Raw genomic sequence first — 22,104 nt, forward strand, 5'->3', positions numbered from 1 at the left:
TTATGTAAAGAATTACATTTTTTATGTGGATACGGTAGATGTACATAGACGATAGGTACCAGAATCGGAACTTCGCGAAAAAAGCGAATAATAAATAAATTATAAATTAATGCACGTTGTAAATGTGTGGTATACGGCGTTTCATTGGCGATGCTTCGATCGTTCAGTAATTGATTAAATAACGATATAGATAATAATGATTATATACTATTGTATCAAGTCATTATTGGCTATTTTCAATTGACGTTTGATAAAAGAGCTGAATTACGCGCAATCAATAATGTAAAAGATTTTGTAAATGTTATGCCGTTAAAATGTGTCGAATGTCGTAGTAATGTATATTTTACTTACATAGACATGTTTTTTTTACTAAAGTTATTTACTAAAAAATCACAGATAAAAGATTAATATTTAAAATTCTTCTATAAATTATTATTAGAATATAATTAACTTTCTAATAATTACAATCGCGTTTAAAAAAATATATTAAAACATAGCCAATGGTATAGTCATAGTCTCTCTCATATTTGTATAAATTAACAAATATTTGTTTCGAATCATTCGTAAAATTGAAAAATAAAATAAAAAATGACTTTGTCAGAAGTTTTCGAAAATTTTAAATAACGTCTGACATTATCATTTCTCCAATCCAAATGATAATTTTTTTTTGTTCCACAAAAATGAATAACATTGTATATAATCCATATAAATTAATATGGGCGGTGCATCTGCGGATACAAACAATTCCAATAAAAATTACAATAAATATTATAATAATTTTTAGTACCCTAATTTATTATTATAATATTTATTATAATTTTTTTTTTGTTTTTGTAATTTTAATGTTATAATTATAATAATAAATATTATAACATTTATAATATTTATTATAAATGTTATAATTAATATTTAAATGTTATATTAATATTTATTTTATCAAGTTAAAATTAATCATTTTAATTTCGTTAAATAATGAATATTTACAACGACAACACAAACATCGCCGATGATGTGTGGAGGATGGACGTTTAATTAGCAATAGTGCTGTTATTTCTTTTTAATTATTTCACTGATTCCGAGGCATTCGCAGACATTCGCAATACATCGCATGCTGTGTACCTCCTGCATACGTTTCATTCATGCGTGTAAACGATAATAAATTTATTATCATTATTATAATACTATAATACAAGATATAAGTACATTGGTTTAGTGATTGCAGGCTGCTCCTCTCATATCACAGCGAGGGGCGCTGCCGGGCCCGCTTCCTAAATTACACTTACACTCCATCATCCTCGCATTTGTTTCGTTCTATAATTTTGTTTTTTTTTTCTATCGCACATACACGTCGCACGCATACACATCGTAAACAAACGGAAGCAACACATATACAATCGCGCGTATATACAACTCGCACAATTGACGCCCTATTGCATCAATACAGTGTATGTATGTATACATATGTATATATATACGCATATATATAATCATGTATTTATATATTTATATTTATAATATATACACATATATATACTACTCCATGTATATTTGTATATATATATGCATATATATTAATGTATATTTATATATAGTTATGTATATAAGTATTTATAACGTAGCCTTAGATAACCCGGAGAGGTGACCACCGCTGTCGCGAATGGACGGTCGAACTGTGTCGGGGACGCCCGCCAAGGACGCGACGCCACGTGTCTTGCGGCTCCAACATGCCTGCGCTCGCCTACCCTCGCGAGCTGAGCTCAGTCTAGGCGTCGCGTCTCAGCGCGGGGACTCCCGTGCGAGAGATTCGCGAATCGTTAACGTAGATACGTTATTATGCACGTTTTACGAGGCTCGATCGAGCACGCGCGCGGGATCAATATTTAAGCGGAACGTCTTGTCACCCAGCCGCCCGCATCGCGGCGAGAGCTTCGGCTTGAATAAACGATGAACGCGAGCGGCGCCAGCGGTGACGCGGTCAAGCCTCATCGCGTATCGAGAGTATCCGTATCGAGGTCGAAACTCTCGGTGTCTCCTAGCCTACTCGGAAGCCGTCGACGGATCGATGGAATCTACCGATCCCTTTTACGCATATTAAGACTAGCGCGATAATAGGAACATGGTGTCTTCGCTTGCAGACATTGAAAACCACTACCGGGCGTGGGAAGGGACAAGGAAGGAAGAGGAAGAGATAGATGGAGAGAAAGAGAAGGAGAAGGAGAGAGAGAGAGAGAGGGGGGGGGGGGCGTAGGGATATGTTGTCACTCGTACGTAGAGAAATGCCAAAAGCAACTGTATCACCAACGAGCTACGCTCGGTCGCGCGATTGTCCCCGGTGATCGTTCCGATCGTGCTCTCCCGACGTGAGAAATTGGGCGATTTTTCAGTTCCGAAGATTGTCTTCCTTTGAAATGCAGCACGGATACAGCACGGAAAAAAATAGTCATTGTATATTGTAACTGTTCCGACCGGGATTTGCGGAATCATTTCTAGGCGGTGCATCATTGCGTTTGAAAACTTCCACTCCTGATGATCTAGCAAGACCAAATGAGTCGATGGTAAACCTTCGCCGATTGGGACGGAGGGATGGCGGGGTCGAGACTACCCCCGCTGTCAACATTCGCTCGTCGCGATTCTTCTCTTCTTCTTCTAAACTAATTCAGTCTGAGAGAATTGTATCGATTATATTATCAGCCTCTTACGTGGCGGAGATTCGGCCGCTATGAACGGACGATCGCGCGCCTATCGTGCAGTTAGATGGAAAGATATGTATCTGTTAAGTTTCACGCGGCTAATCCCTCTCCCCTCGCCGGTGGCGGTGGTAGCCGTGCTGTGGGCGGGGTGGCGTCATTCTCGGTTCTACTCGGTGTTTCTCGGTCAAAATGATGTTGAAGGGTATCGCCGGTCCAGGACACGCTGGCGGACGTTTGATTGCCGCCGTTGGACGACGCGCCGGGCGAGTGCGAGGGCGACGGTGTTTGGAAGAGCATTGATCCCGAGGGTATCGCGGATTTGCCGTCCAGAGGCCCGTTGCTGGTCGGCCCCATCGGTTGTTTGTCCAGGGAGAAACCACCCGCGCCGGCACCGTACACCGAGCCGAACAGGCTTGCCGCGTACTTGCCCGCGCTCAAGGAATGAGGCGGTAACCCGTTGCTACTTTGAATCACCGAAATCTCGTTCAGCTGTAAGTAATGCACGCCGTCTGGTTAGGTTTATTCGAGGGCAATTACCTACAAAAATGAAAATAAACGGTGATCGTTAATGCGGCTCCCCGTGACGTCTCTAGAGTTCAATCGTTACGTAAAGTATACCGTTAAACGTCTTAAGTTGAACAGCAATCGTTACATAAAGGTCGAAATTGCGATAAAATAAAAATTTCCGCGAATTTACTCGGAGTTGATTGTAACACAAACTTATCCCTGAAGGAAATATATTTTGCTGAAAGTATTATAAAATCGATGAAAATGAAATGAAAATTATTAAAAAATTACTGAATATATTTCAAAATAAATCATAATTGTCCTTATGATATGTAATGTAGGTAATACTGTAAAATGTAAGGAAAGTTAAATTATACTGTTGAAAAGTAATTACAATTTTTATGAAATATTAGATATCATGAAATGTATTAAATTTAACCAAAAATTAAATTTTTATTAAAATATTAATCGAATAATAATGAAATGGGGTCAATTGAAAGAACATTTCAGTAAAATTTTTCATTACATTTTTAGTAAAATATTTCCATCAGGGACAGCAAGATTTATACTTTCTCGATGTCTATGAAACTTATCGCGATAATCGTCTTTGAATTATGCCGGCGGAATAGCTTCTCGCTTCGAGCGGTATAAGCATTACCTTTTGCTGGACGCCGTTAAGGAACGGCGCGGGAAGATACGGGTAAAAGAGGTCCGGTCGCCGTTGCAGAAACTCCGAGTCCTTGGGCGTGATTGGCAGGGGAGGTATATCCAACGACATCCGTCGACCTCGACGTGACGTTCCGTTGGTGAACATGTGAGTACCCATGTGCACCTGTGGTGGAAAAGCAAGAGAGAGACGATCAGAGGCGGTGTCGCGCGTCAGATCTCGATCGGGTAGGCGCTGATCTTTCATCGAGCTCGAGCGACGTTTAAGCGTTTTTGGCGTTAGTAGAAGCGGTAGCGGCTAGGCTGGTGTTAGTAAGAGACTTTCGGGAGACTTGTAGAAGGGACTCAGACTTTTGACGGCGGCTAAAAAATTAATGGTGTTATACCTTGAGGTTGCCTTTGGTGGTGAACGCCTTCTGGCAGACGGTGCATCGGAACGGTTTGTCGCCGGTGTGAGTTCTCATATGAATCTGGAGCGCCGAGGACGAGGAGAAATTCTTATTGCAAATCTGGCACAAATGCTTGCTCGGCAGGCCTGCAAATACACATAACGGTTTCGCTAAACTGCCCCTGACTTCGTGATAGTGATATGCGATATGGTAGATGATTAAAGGATCGTTATTTTGTAAAAGTCTCAGTCCGAGGCTTTTAAAAATTGATTTGAAAATCTGAGGATCATGAAAAATTAGAAAAGTACGGCACGAATAGACTCAGCGGTCGTTCCAAAGCTTTAGTTTCTTTTTATACGCTAACAAGATAATAATTATACATGTCATAACACCGGAAATGGAAAGTACGATGCTACCATAGCCACAAGAAATCCAACTTGCCCTGTATGAATGACGGGACGAACAGAGTGAGCGTAACCCGCCACCAGCAATCCAGGGTGTACACAGAAATTCCGAAGCGTGTGGAAATAATGATGGACAGGAGGCAAAAAAGGAAGAGGCTAGCAAGCGTGTTGCGAAGCAGCAGTGTTTTGGGTACTCCAAAACTACGGTGTTCGTTAGCGAGAGGGGCTGCCAATCGTGATTGACAACGCGTTAGCAATGAGATATCGGATCTGCCGAGCGAAGCTGAATTCGGATAATACGGATGTGGCGCTCGATGAAGAAGCAGATTGAGTTCTTTTTTTTCTTTCTTATCCTTATGAAAGCGAACGAACGCGAGCGAAATTATACTTACTGGCTGGTCTCTTTGGTGCCGGCAGCTCTCCCTCCGGCGATCTCTTTACCGGTATCGTAGACTCAATGGACGTTGGTGGCATCGGCGGGGGTGGTGGAGGTGGCGGAGGTGGGGGCGGTAGGCTCGAATCGTCGACGCACATCGGACTTCTAGAAGTCTCCTGATCCTGTTGCGGTTGCGGCTGCGGTTGCAGCTGCGGTTGTGGCGGTTGCTGCGGCGGCGGTTGCTGCTGCGGTTGCTGCTGCTGCTGCTGCTGCTGCTGCTGCTGTTGATGCTTGGGATCGCTGAACAGATGTGGCGGCATATCGCGAATCTTGTGAGTCAACATATGCTGCTTCATATTACCCTGCGCATCAAAACACGTTCTATTGTATTTAATTAAGCAGTTGACTGCGATTCCTAGAAAAGAACAGTCGTAACATTGTTGCTCATGTGTGGCATCTGTGTACAATATATTAGCGATCTGCGAATATTGTCGTTGAACGCCATCACAGTACAGATACATGAGGGACTTTATACTTTTTTATTTTAAATGGGAAATTCATCTCGCAATTATATATTTATATTAAAGTTACTTTACATAAGGTTTTAACACGTTATAAGGTACCTTCTTTTAATCGAAGTAATTCAATATTTACGTTGTTGCATTATTCCGATAAAGTTATCGCATGTGTTTTGCGCGGATGTATACATTTTGCTTAATCTCACGATAATTACGTCTTGAATTATTGCGTTTAAGTCGTTCAGTTCAATAGCAAGAAGGAAGAAATAATATTATTACGCGGAAAAAGATAATTGCGACTTGGCCGTGACATTATCGACTGCACGAGATGAGAACGAACGCGTGTACGCTTGCTGGTAGAGGAGGCTCTTACCAGGAAGACGTGGTCCGAGGGTAGAAGTCCGAGGGCGGGTGGCATCAGCGGGGGCAGGCGGACGGCAGGATAAACAGACGTCAGCCTTCGCCCCCCTCCTGTTCCTGTCCGCCCCCGGTTCTTCCGTTCCTCAGGCCGCCGCCGCCTGCGTTTCGGTTTCTCACTATTTCCGGCGGCCGGTCTCGCCGGGTACGAGCGATATTGGGGATTGGGTTGTGGGAGGATCGGACCCTTCGCGGCGAAGGGTTGGTCCGCGCAGGAACATACTTGCTGACCGGAATCATCGTTCTGAAAGTACAGCAGAACAACGAGAAGAGTATAGAAGTGGTGTGAATAGATATATCAAAGAGAAGCTTTGCGTGACGAATGAAGTATTTCTAATATTTAATTAGCGATTTTTAAGGTTTTATTGTCGATTTATTCTTAAAGACTGGCATATATTTTCATAGTGCGTTAGTGCTAGCGATAATGCTGATATATATATATATATATATATATATATATATGTATAATGTATATTATTTTTAATATAGTTTTATCATTTAACGTACATAGTCCAGAACAAATTTTGCAACAATATTATCTAAATTTTTTGGAAATTTTATGTGGTGGTCGACAACTTGAACTTAAACTGATGCTTAAGATTTAAATAAATGCAGGGTGCTTTTTATTTACGTCAACTGAACATACGAAAGATTAACATATTTGTGCATATTTTTCTCTTTTGTACTTGTATTTATCGTAGGGTATCTGAGCATTCCATTCAGGATATATTCTTTGGAAATAAAGTAGGATGACAATTTTTCTGAAAGTAACAATATTGAATTCGAATTTTTAGCAAGGTATTATACAATCATGATTGAAGATATGTGCAGATCTTTCTAAACAACATTGTTTTATGATGCTTTCTAACAGTTTCAAGAAGTTTGGAGCTTAAGTTATATCAATTCCAACATAAATCTGTCTGTTTTTGTGTGGAAATTATTCAAATAAAATAATATTCCTATAGCAGAGGATATTCCTAAATGCAGATATCAAGGTATAATATCGAGATAATTAAACGTGTCACAATCAACAAGGTATTACGACATCGAAATATGAGTCACAAAAAAAACGACAGATACAAACAAGAAAGGGAGCAAGAAAGAAAGAGAGAGAGAGAGAGAGAAAAAGAGAGAAATATTAGCAATTCGCAATACTCGCTTTCGAGGTAAAATATATTTAATTACCTTCGTAGAAAAACCTCGATCGCATATGGTGCATTTGAAAGGTCGCTCCTTCGTATGGCTCCGGTAATGAATCTCCAATGCAGATTGGCACGCGAACGTCTTGTAGCAGAATTTACATGTGGTGTTGCCACGCACTGTAACAAATTGTATCTCTTTACATTTTCGATTCGAACCTTCGTATGAATATATATTTCGACATTTCGAAATTTTTAATACATCGCGTTCCCGTTTTGCTCTATCAATGACCCGTATATTATGTATTTTTTTCGCAATTCCTAAAACGTGATATACAGTCTGTCAAAGAAGAACGTGATCAGCATAACTTTTATGCGAATCTTATTAGCGAAGACGTTCTGCATGAAATAAAGAAATTCTAATTTAGGACGCGTTATAGAAGAAGACTGAGTTGGCTTTGTATCTTTTTAATAGAAACGAAATTTTTAACGCGTTGATTATCAAAGGCCCTTGACAAATATAGTGGCAATTTTTTTTTCACCCAAATGGAACATATAGTATGTGAAAAAAGTATGACAGCTCTTCAAACTTTGTCTTAAAATATTTATTAGATGTCACGATTTTCGAATACAGTATTAAAAGATGACAATTGTCAGCAAGAGATTGCTATGTAGCATCAAAGATGGACTATAGTCTGTCTTAATTGATCTTTTCTGTTGCCTGACACTAATTCCATTAAAAATGTTTGAGCTCTCACAAAGATGAAACTTTACGATACGAATACGATCATTGCCAAGCCATTGTGTCGTATTAATGATTTAGCGATCTATATTTAAAAATTATGCTTTGATATATATAAAAATTATATGTCGAAGATATCAAGTTGCTATTGATAATAGTTAATATAATCGCGGCTTAGTTGTAATCGAGCACTATAAATGTATCTTTATCATAATTTTATAACAAAAAATTAATAACAAGTAATTTAAAAGCTATGCTGATCGCGCTTTTCTTTAATGTATTCGACTGCCATGTATTTACGTATTTTAACAATTAAAATTATGCCTTTTAAGAAAACGGATAAAATTGGCTTTCACAATCCCAGCAGGTATTTACTAATAACTACGAAAAAAATTTATCTAAATAAAATGAAACAGAATAATAGAAAAGATGAGAGTGAATTGTGGTGCAAGAATAAATACATACAAAAAGAAATTATGATAAAAGTTTATTTCCCAATATTCTTTTCCAATAACGTGTATTGTCAAGGCCATTATCCTGAGTACTGTAATAAAGATGAAGATAAAGTCGTCGTTTATTTATAAAAAAGTTGTTAATACATAAATAAAGTTGGTTAACAAGTATTGAATAAAAATAAATATCAAATAAGAAAATGCGGTATCGAATATAGATTTTAAATAAGGATTGTAAGGTTAGAGATTAAAAATTGATAAGTAAAAGTGTAAGTATGTAAAAAGGGAGAAGGGGCCTTTTCCCTACATTCCATTCTGAAAAAAATTTCAATTTCATTAATTTACGATTTAGTTTGGCAATGCTTCGCCTGTTCTTCGCCTACACATTCACTTTTCAATTTTTGAAATCTTTAAATATTTTATATAAAATTCTACTTTAAAATCGAAAAGAAACGTTCTTTATATCGCGCAATAATTAGTAGGCTTGTTCTTTTTAGCTTAACTTGCACGGTTCATTTTTTCTCTTTTTTTTTACGTTGGAGAAGAAATGAGAAGATTAATCGTGCAAAAAATTTAGCTAAAAAAAAACAAGCCTAGTGCCTTAATCGAACCTAATCTTTATCTGAAACTAACTTATTTATGTATTCACTTTGCATTTAATGAAAACAGTGATGAACTCTTAAGTTACTAAAAAATGCATGTTACAACGGACAATTACTATATTACATTTTCTATCATTGCATGCCTTATTATTTTTTTTTGTTAATGTAGCTTTGAAACGAATAGTAAATGATTAATAATAAGCGACAGCTAAAATTTGTATTACGGTACTCAATATTATGATCTTGATAATATATATATTTAATCGTGGGGAAGGATATGGGAAGGATAAATTTTTATCACATTTATTTTAAAACCAGATAAACGTTAATTTTCTTTTTTATAAAATAATTTAATCATTATACCAATATAAATAATATACCAATATAAATAGATAAGTGCAAATATCTGTGCGACACAATCGCTTTGTACTTTTTACTTTGTACATTTTAGTGTTTCTAAAATTATTTTGTGGATATAGTTATATTGGTTTCTTATTCGCGTTAATGTTTTCTAAGATATAATCTTCCGAGAATTAGTTCCCACAAAAGTAGAAACTCAGGTCCTCTTCAGCTGTCAATTGACTACGAACTAAATGAAACATATCGAACTAAACTAGCTCCCTCTTTTTTTTATAGAGCATTTATTAAAAATAAAATAAAAAACAAATCTATTTCTAATACACTTTTATGTAACAAACTGAACTATATATTCAGTCACCCTCAGTATTCAATTATATTATTGTTAGATCCACATTCTAACTTGCTCTAAGCTTCATCGTATACAACTTGTATGCGTTATAATATTCTGTAAATATCGTATACATATTTATCACATTTATTTCCTAACATGCACGTGAGTATTAAAAGTGTTAAACACATCCTAAATAAAGACGCGACATTAAGTTTAATAATAAAGTAAAAATACTGGTATAATTACCGGTAAGAAATTACTTCAACGCATTACAAAACGACTAATATTTATGATGTATATCATCGTTATTAATTTGAGTTATAAATATATTGCTATCTCTTTCGAATTAATAGAAATAGTTAATAAAATTGAAGAATATTACCTATTATTGCTCGCTATCTTTTGCCATTTTTTTTAAATATCTCAGACAGAACCTACTTGCCTACTTGCCTTGCTTTTTTTGTATCTTTTCCAATGTGAGCGGACACCAATCGTTATTGTATTAATGTGGAATGATTAACTTCCAGCCGTTTTCTAATACTGAGGCCGAGTCTTCACTTTTAGTTTTCTAAATAAAAAAAAATAAAAAATGAATAAACCAAAATAAATAAACCGAAATTGTACCGCTCTAAATACGACGAAAATCACAAAGACATTCTACACATTGTATAAACGTGACGCGGCATCGCAAGAGTTAGCGTGAATACAATGAGAAACAGAAATTATCGCATACATTAAGAGAAATGTAGAAAAAGAAAACGATAAGGAGAATAATAATAACATAGATATATTGTAATATTATAGATACATTAGTAAACATAAAAAAAGAGAGATAAAGAGAAAGAAATAAAGATGATTATTAAAACGAAGATAACAAGAAGAAGAAAGTTATATAACGGGAGAATGGGAGTGCTAGGTCCAGCTACACCACAAACAGGACATTGACATGAGACTGGACAAGATGGATACGTCACGGAGATAGGTATACTCGGCGATACTGGACTTAGCGATTCGCAGTAAAGAATCGTGATCATAGTTCGGACGAGGGACAAGGTGTAGCAGGAACCGCAGCCCGCCCTGATGCTAGCAGTTCCTACCTGCTGGGCCTCCGACAGCTAGGCCGAGCGGATTGTAAGTCGACGATGCGGCTAGTACCGCCGAAGTGGTCAGCGAGGCTAGTGGTCCGCTGCCGGGCCCGCTTCCCGGGTTGACGGCATTCATCGAGGTGACGCTGTTTATGTTCGACGTGCCTATCGTGCTGGTGGTAGGAGAGGACGAGACCGCTTGAAGTAGACCCGCGAACATGCCGAAGGGATTCGGTGGATGATGCGGCGCGGTCTGGGGTGGCGGCGTCGGCGATGCTGAGGCCACCGACGCTGGCGTGGACGAAGCGCGGGGTGTCAGGTCGAGCGGGGCACCGGAGGTCGGCGGGCTGGTGCTCTTCTCGCTACCGTTGTATCGGTGAAAGGACGGCGACCTGGCCACATTCGCAGTCGTGGCCGTCGTCGTGATGGTCCTCACTTGATTCTCGAGAGCCGCCAACGAGGTCGAAAATATAGGAAGCGTCACGTCCTTGTGCTCGGTCGTATCTTGACTCTCGTGGTCCTGCTCCTCTTCGACTTCGACGCTACGCCTGTCGCGATTCAATTCGCACCTCTCGTCGTCCTCTCTGTGATCTTGCTCCTCGTCTTCCTGATCTTCCATCTCCTCGCTGTGCTCCTCCATAAATCTCTGTCGTTGGTGCTGAGACTCCTCTTTCGCGTCAATGTCGCTTTCGTGCGAATGTTGCTCGATGGCCGTTTGCCTGGATGGTGGGAATCCCAAGGAGAAGCTCGCGCCGGTCGGATGTAGCGGCGGAAATCCTTGCGGGAGGAAAGACGCCAGCGGATGGTAACCGGGTGGGAACTCGTTCACTTCTGCAGCTTGGATCTGTTCCGGGCTGAGATCGGTAGGTTCCCCGGTATGAAGGCGTATGTGCTGCTGCAATACGAGAGCGTTCGTGAATTTCTTGTGACACACTGGACACTGGTGCAACACTCTGAGCGGCGGTTTAGCTCTGTGCACTCCCATGTGGGTCTTCAGATTGCCCTTCGTCGTGAAGGCGCGACCGCAAATTTTACACTTGAAGGGACGCTCACCGGTATGAGTGCGATAATGCATCAGCAACGCGCTCTTGCACGAGAGCACTCTGTGGCAAACGATGCACTGATTAGGATCGCTCAGCTTGTGCTCGATATTGTCGACTAGTTGCTGCAACTTGGACGTTTCCGAAGTTTTCGTTATTTCGATCAAGCTCTCCCAGGAATTGTCATTACTGCCAGGCCGCGGTAGTAAAGTCGAATAAATCGCTGGATCCTTGGCCGGATCGATCATTTCGCTTCCGGACGTCGTAGTTGGTCCTGCCTGGGTCGAAACAGGAAGACCGGGAATTTGATGATGAGCCGGTGGACCTGGGAACAGGATACCGGCGAAGGATGTCTGCAGACTACCGCTACTCGCGCTACTGCTGGCCGGCGATGCTCCCGGGTACGCCATGATCTGTTGAGGCAAACGATTGATCGTACCTCTGCCCGAAAGGTTCTCAGGTTGCTCTTCTGTCTCCTCGTCCACTTCCATCTCTCCGTCGCCCTCTAAACGTCCGCTGATCTTGCTGTCCATACTACAATCCTCGTACGTTTGCGGCTGGGACGGTGGATTCACGGATTGGGGTGAATTGAGGTATCGTCTCGTGGTTTCCTCAAAATCTTCGCTCTCCTCCTCCGCGGCTTCTTCCGCTTCCTCAGGTTCTCTCTTGGGTGTTATTCGCTCGGCGCCTTCCCGGCTCATCGGTCGCTGTTGATACTGCTCCTGCCCGGGCGATCTTTGCTCGAGCTTTATCTCCTCTCTCTGCTCAAGCTGCTGCTTTTGATGTTGTTGATGGATATTGTCGTGAAAGGAATGACGAGAATTCAACATGGCAGCGGGAGAAGTGGGAGATGTCTGTGGAGCGGTGGTTATGGGTACTTTACTAAGATTCTCCGGCACATCTTGATCGTCCCGGTGATTAATAACTGGGGACCGGTAAAGAGGCGTCATATTGGATAAGGTGAGACTCAAAGGCATGGGCGGTTGTGGTGGGAGGAAACCGTGCGTTGTTGCCGGATGAAACGAGGGGTGATGAGAGGATGGTGGTGGCGGCGGCGGCGGGGACGGCATCGGCCTCTGCCCGGAAGCGATTTGCTGCAAGAGGGGTGGGTGGTATTTATCTAAATGTTCTGGAACGGGATTTGGGTTCATCTTAACGTGTGGAAATTTGGCCGTGTGCCTTTGGAAGTGGACCTTCAGGTTGCCCTTGGTCGTGAATCGACTGCCACATACGTTGCACTTAAAGGGTCGCTCACCTGTGTGGGATCGTATGTGGATTTGTAGCGCCGAGTCGCTACCGAAGACTTTGCCGCAGAAGCGACATCGATGCTTGAAGAAGGGCTCGCCGCGACCACCGCTCGATTTTGAATCGTAAGGAGAGAGTCGCGAGCCCTTGCCTCTAAACGCGAGCTCGTCGGCCAAATTGTTGGCTAGCCCTTGACTCGCGTTATCCAATACCTCTTGAGTACGCTTTTGAAGAATGTCCAGAGTGTTTGGCTCGTGAAGCGGCGGCGGATCGGTATTCGTTATGATCGATGAAGCAAGGGAAGCGCTTATCGAGCAGAGCGGCGGCATTTGATGCGGCATCGGCATTTGGCTGCTGGTGGTCGTGATGACGGTCGACGTCGCGCCGGACGACGATAGGGGTAGATTCAAAGGAGATGCGCTGCTCGTCGAGGTGGGTCGTTCCTGAAGCAGATTCGGCGTCAGCGGCGCCGGTGATGTTTGCTGATGATGACTCGGCGGACGAGAAGAAGGAGGTGACGCGAGACTCGACAATGGTTTCGGATGAATAATAGGGGACGACGAAGCCTCTTTGCTATCAGTTGGCTCCGTCGCCGACGATTGCATTACCGATTGCCCGTGAGTGATCAATAATTGTTGCTGAAGTTGTCGAATCAGCTGTAATTGTAATACCTGTTGATTCTGAAGGGTGCACAGCGTGTTTTCCAGAAACGCCAAGTCTTGCAGCGCCGCTTCACTGTCTGCCCCAGTGAGGGCAGTGGCGGCGAACTGGGCGACCGCCACTTTTGTATTCTGAAGGGCTTCGAGGGTGACGTGACTAGTTCCAGCGGGCGGGAATATGGCGGTAGGTAGACCGCTCTCCACAAAGTTATTATTGTTTTCCGCATCTTGGCGATGATGTATCTGTTTGCGCGAGCCCTCCTCGTCCTCATCCTGCTCGTCTTGCTCATCGATGCCTTCTTCCTCATCCTCTTCCATAGGATCATCATCGCCCTGATGAGATCTCGTCGCTGTGAGATCCACGGCTTCCTCGCCACCTCCTCCTCCACCACCGCTCTCTTCGCCGTCTGATGTAAAGTCATTTTCTTCTCCTGCAAAATAAAATGATAAAAATTGATAAATAACAAGTCACTTTTTCTATCTGTAACTGATATACATATTAATTCATAGATATTATTCGGATGATTATACGTATATATACGTATACGGATTATACGTATGTATTTGCTTTTGTAAACGACGCATGCTTAATAGATTCCACATGTACCTCACGGCAAGGTTGATTTTTTCATATTACATGCGAATATGCGTAAGCTGATAGCTATACGACCAACATTAAAATGAGGGCAGATACATCAGCACCTGTGCTTTTAAAGTTTCACTCGGCGATTAACATGAGCGCCAAGGCTAACATGAAAGATAAGTTGACATCCCATATACATATTACACTCAGGATGTACGACGAAAGCGGAATTCTTAATGATCGCGATATGAACGGGTTTCCGGTTCTTTATATCGAAATATGTTCTTTATATATAAAAAATAGTCATATATTTATTAGAGAGAGAGAAATAAAGAAAACGAGCGAATAAATCTCTATTTATTAAGAGAAGATCTAAGTATACTCTAATATATTATAATACATTTTTACATCCTTTTTAGAAACTAGAATAATAATATCAAAAAAATTAATAAAATGTATTATAATATTTATATATATGCACACGCATGTGTTTTTTTTCTCCCAAGGCAAGATGCATAAGATAAGATGTTTCACAAGGTCAATACGTGGTATGATAATATAACCACTACAATAAGAAAAACTCGTCGAGTAAGATATTATTGATGTTTAAAATTATAACTATACTTTTTTGGATAAAGTAAGCTTATTAGTTGCTCAGTTAATTAATTGACAGTCTTCGACTTCGTGTCACGTAGATTTCTACCTATATTCAATATGCATGTAAGTCATCAGTTAAAAAATTTTACTCGCAATGCTTTAACACTTTGTTAAATTAGATAAAGAACGAATAACAAAGGCTCCAATACTTAGCAATATACCAGAACAGACAGAACTTAGAAGTACACAAGTCAAAATAGCGATTTTTGTCTTTTTAATGAGTGAAACTCGAAGTTTATTTTCTCTAATTTAAATAGACATATATCCAGCGAAATGCAGAACAAGAAAAATTCAAATATACCTCATCTTGTTTATTAAAACATGATGACTGATATTATTAAACGCTCTTTCGGAGTCGAAGAAGATAGAGATGTGTCCTATATGTACTATCTTAAAGATAGTACATAAAATAATTATAAGTCTATCTCACATTTCAAAGAGACGTTTGATTTTAAATATTGGACCAACTATTCTTCCTTTTATTATTTAGGATCTTCGAAGAAAATAGTATGCAGTAGGTATTACACTTTATTTATAAAGTTGTATTAGTTTTTATTTTTTTTTCTTATTTTTATTATAAGAAAATTATATTTTTCTAGCATAAATAAATATTGATATTTGGTCATTAAACGGGGGGGGGGTCTCACACCTAGTAATCCTTTTTATGAGTTTTATATATATTTTAATAATAGAGCTGGAAATCAAACCTAAGTTTTTCACTTAATCATTCTGCCACCAAGTCATCTAGCATCTTTGGACAAATAAGAGGTTCTATAATCTTGCTTGGTCTTTGGATCATTTGTAATCGATGTTGCAGCGTTATTGTACGATGTACTACAATCAAAAATTGTTCGCCATGTGCAGAGAATATAATCACACATATACTTTCTCATTAACGATCGGATGTATGTTTATATACGCCTCTCGCAAATAAGTTATTCTTTTAATTGGAAGACATACATATGTACATAAACATACATCTTACGTAATTAAAGAATTATTTAATTTAAGCGTGTAAGATAGCGCTTCAGTTTTAATGGAGAGTTATATTGTAAGACCGAGTAGATAACTAGCGCATTTTCTGATGAATATATAATTACTCATGATTTCATGAAACTGATTAAGATTAAATCATTGTAAATTTCTTTTGAAAATTCGTAATCAAAGATATCTAAAGCAAGATCATAGATATTTATTGTTTATATGTTATATTGATATTGAAAGGCCGTTTTCATCGTTTGCCTTCTTTGTATTAGTTATTCGTAGATAATTATTGTATAGTACATTCGATCAGTTTCGTAAATTACTATATAACATGTTTAGAACAAATTAATATCAGGATGGTGATGGTCGAAAATTATTCTATACATGTACACAATAAATACATAGAATAATTTTCGACTATTATCAGCCTGATACACATATATTGGTTGTTATCGTTCATTACAGTTTTGTGCAGAAAATTTGTTTGTCAAAAGTTCTCACGGGACAACCAAAGTTGATTGAATCAAAACATTGATGAATGTATATTATATTGAAATCCGTTAAAAATTACTTGCGCAAACTTACTGTGATACTTGAGTATCTTATGAACTGATCGAAAAAAACTTAGTCCATTAATCAATCTTGATCTCTTGCTTAAACGTAACAAAAACGATCCATTTTTCAAACAAATGATGATGGCGAAGATGAAAAATGGATGAAAAATGGATAACAATGCTGAACAAAATACACTCAGATCCAAACAAAAGATTCAAACGGACAGTCCAAAACGGACTGTCATTAAGATATTCAAAGATTGATCTTTATTCCAAGAAATTCACGACGTGCAACTAATGGAGTTGGAAAGACATTATGAAATAATCAAATGCTTATAAATATTCGTAAATCAATTGAAACAATTGACAAAAAGTGTCGAGAACTGAATAGAACATAAGATTTCGATGTAACTTACGACTCGATTTTTATGTTGATGCTCACTGTCTCTCTGTTTTGCTGCTCGCATTTTAACAATAAGCTACCGATTTTGGAGGTGGCACACTATACAATGGAATTTTATTTTTTGAGTGCTAGCTGTCAAACCGTTAATAAACTTTTCCTTTTTCCTAATAATTTATTTTCAAAAATAATTCTTATCTCTATTAATTCAAAAACTAAATTTTCTATTATTCATTTTGTACGTCTTCTACAATCATTTAGAAATTCTATAAGAATTCTTATAACATTTTCCTCAAAGCTCTTATATCGCCAATTGTATTAATCATATTGACATTAAATTTATTTTTACAATATATGTAAAGTAATAATGGATTTTGTGAGAAACTTATATATAGTTATGATATTATATAAAGTTATAATTATAGACTAGTATCATTATAATTATAATATTTAGACATTTACGGCCGCTCTTGAGGCAGAACATCGTTCAATTTAATTATGCACGTTCATTGTTTAAGATTAATTGTAAGAGGAACATAGTGTTGGAACAATCCCGACTTCATTTATTCTTGCCGATTTCTTCAACTATTCGTAGAAAATTGTGATAACTTGACATAAATGTCTTGCCTTGTCCCCCCTGCTGTTTTCATCTCTTGAAATCCTTTGTATATAACAAACAAATAAGATTCTCTTGAAGAAATTCGAAAATATGCTACAGAAGTCTTTCTTAATAAAAGAAAATCTGGAAAAGATTAAAGTTTCGTGAAATTTCCCATTTTTCTCATCTCACCGAAGAAAATGAAAACTTCTTCGGAATAGAAAAGTAAAGCTGCCTGAAAAATGATAAAAAATTGAATAAAATGGTTACAATATATTAGGTATCTAAAGTTTTACGTATAGAACTGTTTTCTAAAAAAAAAAAAAAAAAAAATTAAGAAAACTTGGTTAAGATTTTTAGCCAAAAATTTGGCCAATTCAATACTTCTTTCCAAGGTTAAACTTCTGTACGAAGTTAATTTTAATGAGATGATGCTACTATGATGAGAAGATACTACAGGTAGTTCAAGCTATCCTTGATATATCCCCCAATGAGACGTATCATGGATTGCTTCCTAGGAACAACATCAAAATTAAAAATATCTCTGTTGCTCTTGATAATACGAAAAAAATGTTTAAGAAGAGGCGTAATTGTGTCTCGAATAAATATTATAGAGCATTTTCTATCCAAAATTATAATTTTCACACAAATTCATTAAATTTCTCTATATTTATAGATGCTATGATGATGATAAAATTATACTATCCCATTTAAAAACGATAGATTTTGAAATTCCAAAACATATAAGATTTCGCGAGACAACATCATTCGTTATTGGATTATTTATCTATTCAAGATAAAAATATTTACAATGACTCACGAAACTGATCGAATTGTATCATTGTTACGAATTTTTTTTTGAAAATAAAGATATCTGTAGCCAGATCATAGATATTTACTTATTTATATATTATGTTGATACTGAAAGGTCGTTATCGATTGCCTTCTTCGAATCAGTTAGTTGTAGATAATTGTTATTCAATACATTTGATCAGTGAGTGATCACTGTATTTTGCAAATTTTCTCGTTGCATAAAGAGCAAATAAATAGTTTAAGATTCCAACGTTAAGTAAGTATATATGTAGGCCTACTGGGTATTCGTCGATGTAACTTGAGGAAGCTCTTCCTCAACCTGCGAGTGCACAGCTTCAACGGATCCGTTATACGCCATTTGACACATTTTAAAGCTTCCACTGGGTCTTTCGTCTTCGTCTTTGCCATTCCACACAGTCATTCCACATAGCACTGAGATATATACTATAATATTAAAAATATTGATAACGATACGCTTGAGTCGGAAATCGGCGGAATGTAACTATCTCAAGATAAAAAAAGAAAGGGATATATAAATATATATTTTTTACATGTATATACATACATGTATATATGGACAAAATGCTATCTAACAATAAGATTTACTCATCGTCAGTCGAATATAGTAACGTATTAAAAATATCTTGAACAATTATTAGATTTCGTGGATCGTACCGTCGAGCGTAAGGAACGAGAAGCAACTACCTGATGAAGAACCAGTCTCATGAGTATGCGAGCAACGCCACCATCTACAGAGGCCCCACCATCACCGACGACGACGGTGGTGGCAGAGCGGCGATTTCCTCTGTGTGTGTCCCACCACTCCGGATATACCACGGCGTGAACTTCCACCACCACCGGTCGCTCGGTGCCTCGGTTATGACATGGAAGGCGGCGCGGTTCATAAATCAGGGGGAAAGGGGGCGGCGCTTGCACGAGCCACTCACCGTCGAGTTATTAATTATTATCCAGTGCGCCGGGCGCGCGGATACCCTGCCGTCGACGAGCTCGCCTCGTCGCGCCACCGCCTACGCCGCCCGCGTTTAACCCTCCTATCCCCCAGTCCCAGATGTTCGCCAGCGGGTGGCCCGGAATCGCGGCGCCGCGCCGCGCCGCGCCGCGCCGATTTGCGCTCGATTTTACTCGCGCCGCGCGCAATAGATTCCAGCCATTTCGCGCGCGATCCCAACGATAAATTGCGGCCCGCGAATAAATTCGGCCGTTACGTTTCCGGGATTTCTGAGGGATAACGCGGCAAGCGCGACGGAATTGCGCGATGATCGATTCCGCGTGACCTTCGTCGCGTAGAGCAGTTACAGGGCCACGTGATCGCGAGTCTTATTCGTGTCGCAATTGCAGTCACGCGTCTACTGAAATCTTTCTTTTGATGACTGTCTCTAATGACAAAAACCAAAAAAAGGTATAGTTCTTGGAACACGTTATCCTTTTCTAGATCTCATTATTAGAGCGACAGTGATCGTTAGCCATCGTTACTGAACTGCCGAATTTCCTGATTTATCGACTATTAAATGTTAGAAATAAAAAAAAGAGAAGGAATAATACGTAAACGATACGTAAAGACGATGAATAAAGCGAAAGTTACGCGTACATATACCAGATTTTACTGTACCGGGAAAGGTCTTTACTGAAGTTAGTGGTCAAATTGTATGAGAAACGTAACCCACCCCAGGTTCTAGTCGTCATATATTTTATCGGGACAAAAGATATATCCCTGGGCGTGGTCGTTTGAGTTCCTAAACAGGCGAGTGAATGAAACATTATTGGATTATACCCTCGGTATTCGCGAAATACACTTAATTCGATTATACTAATTAATATAGTTTCATAGTCTAATCAATCCTGCGACTACTAATTAGATTAAAAACCTATTCAATTTCTATACACTTTAATTAGATAAAAAAATTCTACTACTGTATTTTAGGTTTATACATATATGGGTCGTATTACAACAGCTACAGGTTCTGTAGCTCTTAGGTTTTGACCTCAGGATTGTCAGGTCTGAAAGAAATCTTGGGTTTCCGGTCGAAAGAAGAATATGCAACCTGCATGGTATACGAATGAAAGAGAGAAATCTTTTCTCGAAAGAAATATCGTAACATATATATAATATTCGAGGGGATATAACATGATGATGAGCATAAACGCATAATACTTTAAATACTCGAAAAAACATATTTCTTTTCTAATGTCCATTTCTATCAATTCAGGTTAACTTTAAACTTGGTTTAACTTACCTTTTCATCTTTTTCCAGTTCTAAGAGTTAGAAAAAAGACAAAAAGTAAATTAAGCCGAGATTAAAGTTAATCTACATTGGTAGAAATGGACATAAGAAAGTTATCACGCACAGGAAATAAATCTGAAAATATAGGTACATACTATACTTATGCCTTAATGTGCATATTCCTTTTTTCGGTACCTTCTAAGTGCATACGTGGGTCTGTCACGTTCAACGCTATTTTTCTCTACCTTAAAATATTTTAAAAAAATCTGAAAATATTCATGAAACATCTGTCCACATTGTAGTTGACGATTTTATAGTCATTTTGACATCGTTTATTTAATATTTTCTGGCAGGCTTGCAAGTTTTACAGTTACGAGCAGATATCATTTTGGCTCGGACGCCGTAGACTCACGCGTATGCACATTAAGAGTTATGTTCAGGTATAGTATATAGGTATATTATATCGATATTGCAAAAAAGCTTCTCTCAGTGAAAACTTTTCGTAGCACCTTCAATGATATCTTTGACGGTTTCACCGTTTCCTATTGCAAAATATCTAATGTCCGTAACGGACCTCCACTGCCGCTTCCCCCCCATGGCGACAAATGGGATGCATTTGTCACGTGTCGTATTTTCCTCTAAAATGAACAAAAAGCTGGTCTCTTGCGATAAATCAAATAAATTTTAAAAACATAACTGAAGAATAAAGCTATTTTGCCGAAACGATTTATTTTATACTAACAAAACGAAAATTGTAAGCATGTAATACATAGGCGGCTCGAGCAGGCTCGAGAAGGTGAGAATGAAAGTAATAGCGGAACCGTAATGTGACAGACTATCCGAAGTATCTTCTGGTTGCAACAAAATATTATAAATTTGTGGCATTGTCTTGAAATCCATATTTTTGAAAGCAGACAAAATAATTTGTTGTCCGTTTTGTAAAGAGTCATTTTTCTCCAAGAAATTTCTTAGAAATCTGTGAAAACGCATACTAAACTTTAACATATATCTATACACGAGAAAAACAATATTCGTCAGGCCCATAAAAATTAAATTTATCGAAAATGAATTAAGCTTATAAAATGCCATTTGACGATTATTTTATAACAATATTATTTGCTCGACGATATCTGGATATTTTGTTTACGCGTTATACGTTAACATAAAAAAGTGCTTTTAAATTTAACGAAATCACATACTGCTTTTAATACTAAAACGATATAATAAAAAAATTTCAGAAATTGTTTCTTTAAGCAGGCATAAAATAATTTGCTGCCCGATTTATATAAAGAGTTATTTTTTCCAGGAAACTCCTTAAAGAAATCTGTAAAAACGCATACCAAACTTGCAACATATCTTACACGAGAAAAACAATGTAATGTAATAGACACTCAATTATACTATAACTTATATTTGAACGTTGATATTTTATCGATATTTTTATTATTTTATTATTTTATTTGTCCGCTTGCTCATCGATTATTACGCGCATACCTATATTTCTACAATATACATAATGAGTGGATGGCCATGCTGCTTTCACGCTGCCAACCGGTTCTACTCTCTCGCTCGTCGGGGGCGAACGTTTTATTCATTCCGAATCTGGATTCGCGCTCACGATGAAAGGTACGGATCATGTGTCGTGTTCAG

The 22,104-nt window shown here is 38.5% G+C and overlaps 1 protein-coding gene across 4 annotated transcripts in view; it reads right to left on the reverse strand.

Annotated features, from left to right (window-relative positions):
• Nucleotides 1-1,544: 1,544 nt before the first annotated feature.
• The window catches only part of LOC112462063 (homeotic protein spalt-major-like), a 66,610-nt gene continuing 46,050 nt past the window's right edge, over nt 1,545-22,104 (reverse strand). Inside the window, exons 1-9 of one of the 4 annotated variants that reach the window (XM_025027600.1) lie at nt 18,777-18,852; nt 18,490-18,655; nt 10,691-14,053; nt 7,153-7,286; nt 5,924-6,211; nt 5,049-5,394; nt 4,250-4,398; nt 3,856-4,029; nt 1,545-3,179 (exon numbers count right to left, since the gene is read on the reverse strand). In XM_025027600.1, coding sequence (XP_024883368.1) covers nt 2,781-3,179; nt 3,856-4,029; nt 4,250-4,398; nt 5,049-5,394; nt 5,924-6,211; nt 7,153-7,286; nt 10,691-14,053; nt 18,490-18,619 — 4,983 coding nt within the window. In that variant the 5' untranslated portion in view covers nt 18,620-18,655; nt 18,777-18,852 and the 3' untranslated portion in view covers nt 1,545-2,780. Of the gene's footprint in view, nt 3,180-3,855; nt 4,030-4,249; nt 4,399-5,048; nt 5,395-5,923; nt 6,212-7,152; nt 7,287-10,690; nt 14,054-18,489; nt 18,656-18,776; nt 18,853-22,104 lie in introns of those variants that run through there. The other 3 variants (XM_025027602.1, XM_025027603.1, XM_025027601.1) reach the window with 3 other exon arrangements.

This window comes from Temnothorax curvispinosus, unplaced genomic scaffold (assembly GCF_003070985.1).
Source record: "Temnothorax curvispinosus isolate PA1 unplaced genomic scaffold, ASM307098v1 QBEX01011959.1, whole genome shotgun sequence".
NCBI classification, from domain to species: Eukaryota; Metazoa; Arthropoda; class Insecta; order Hymenoptera; family Formicidae; genus Temnothorax; species Temnothorax curvispinosus.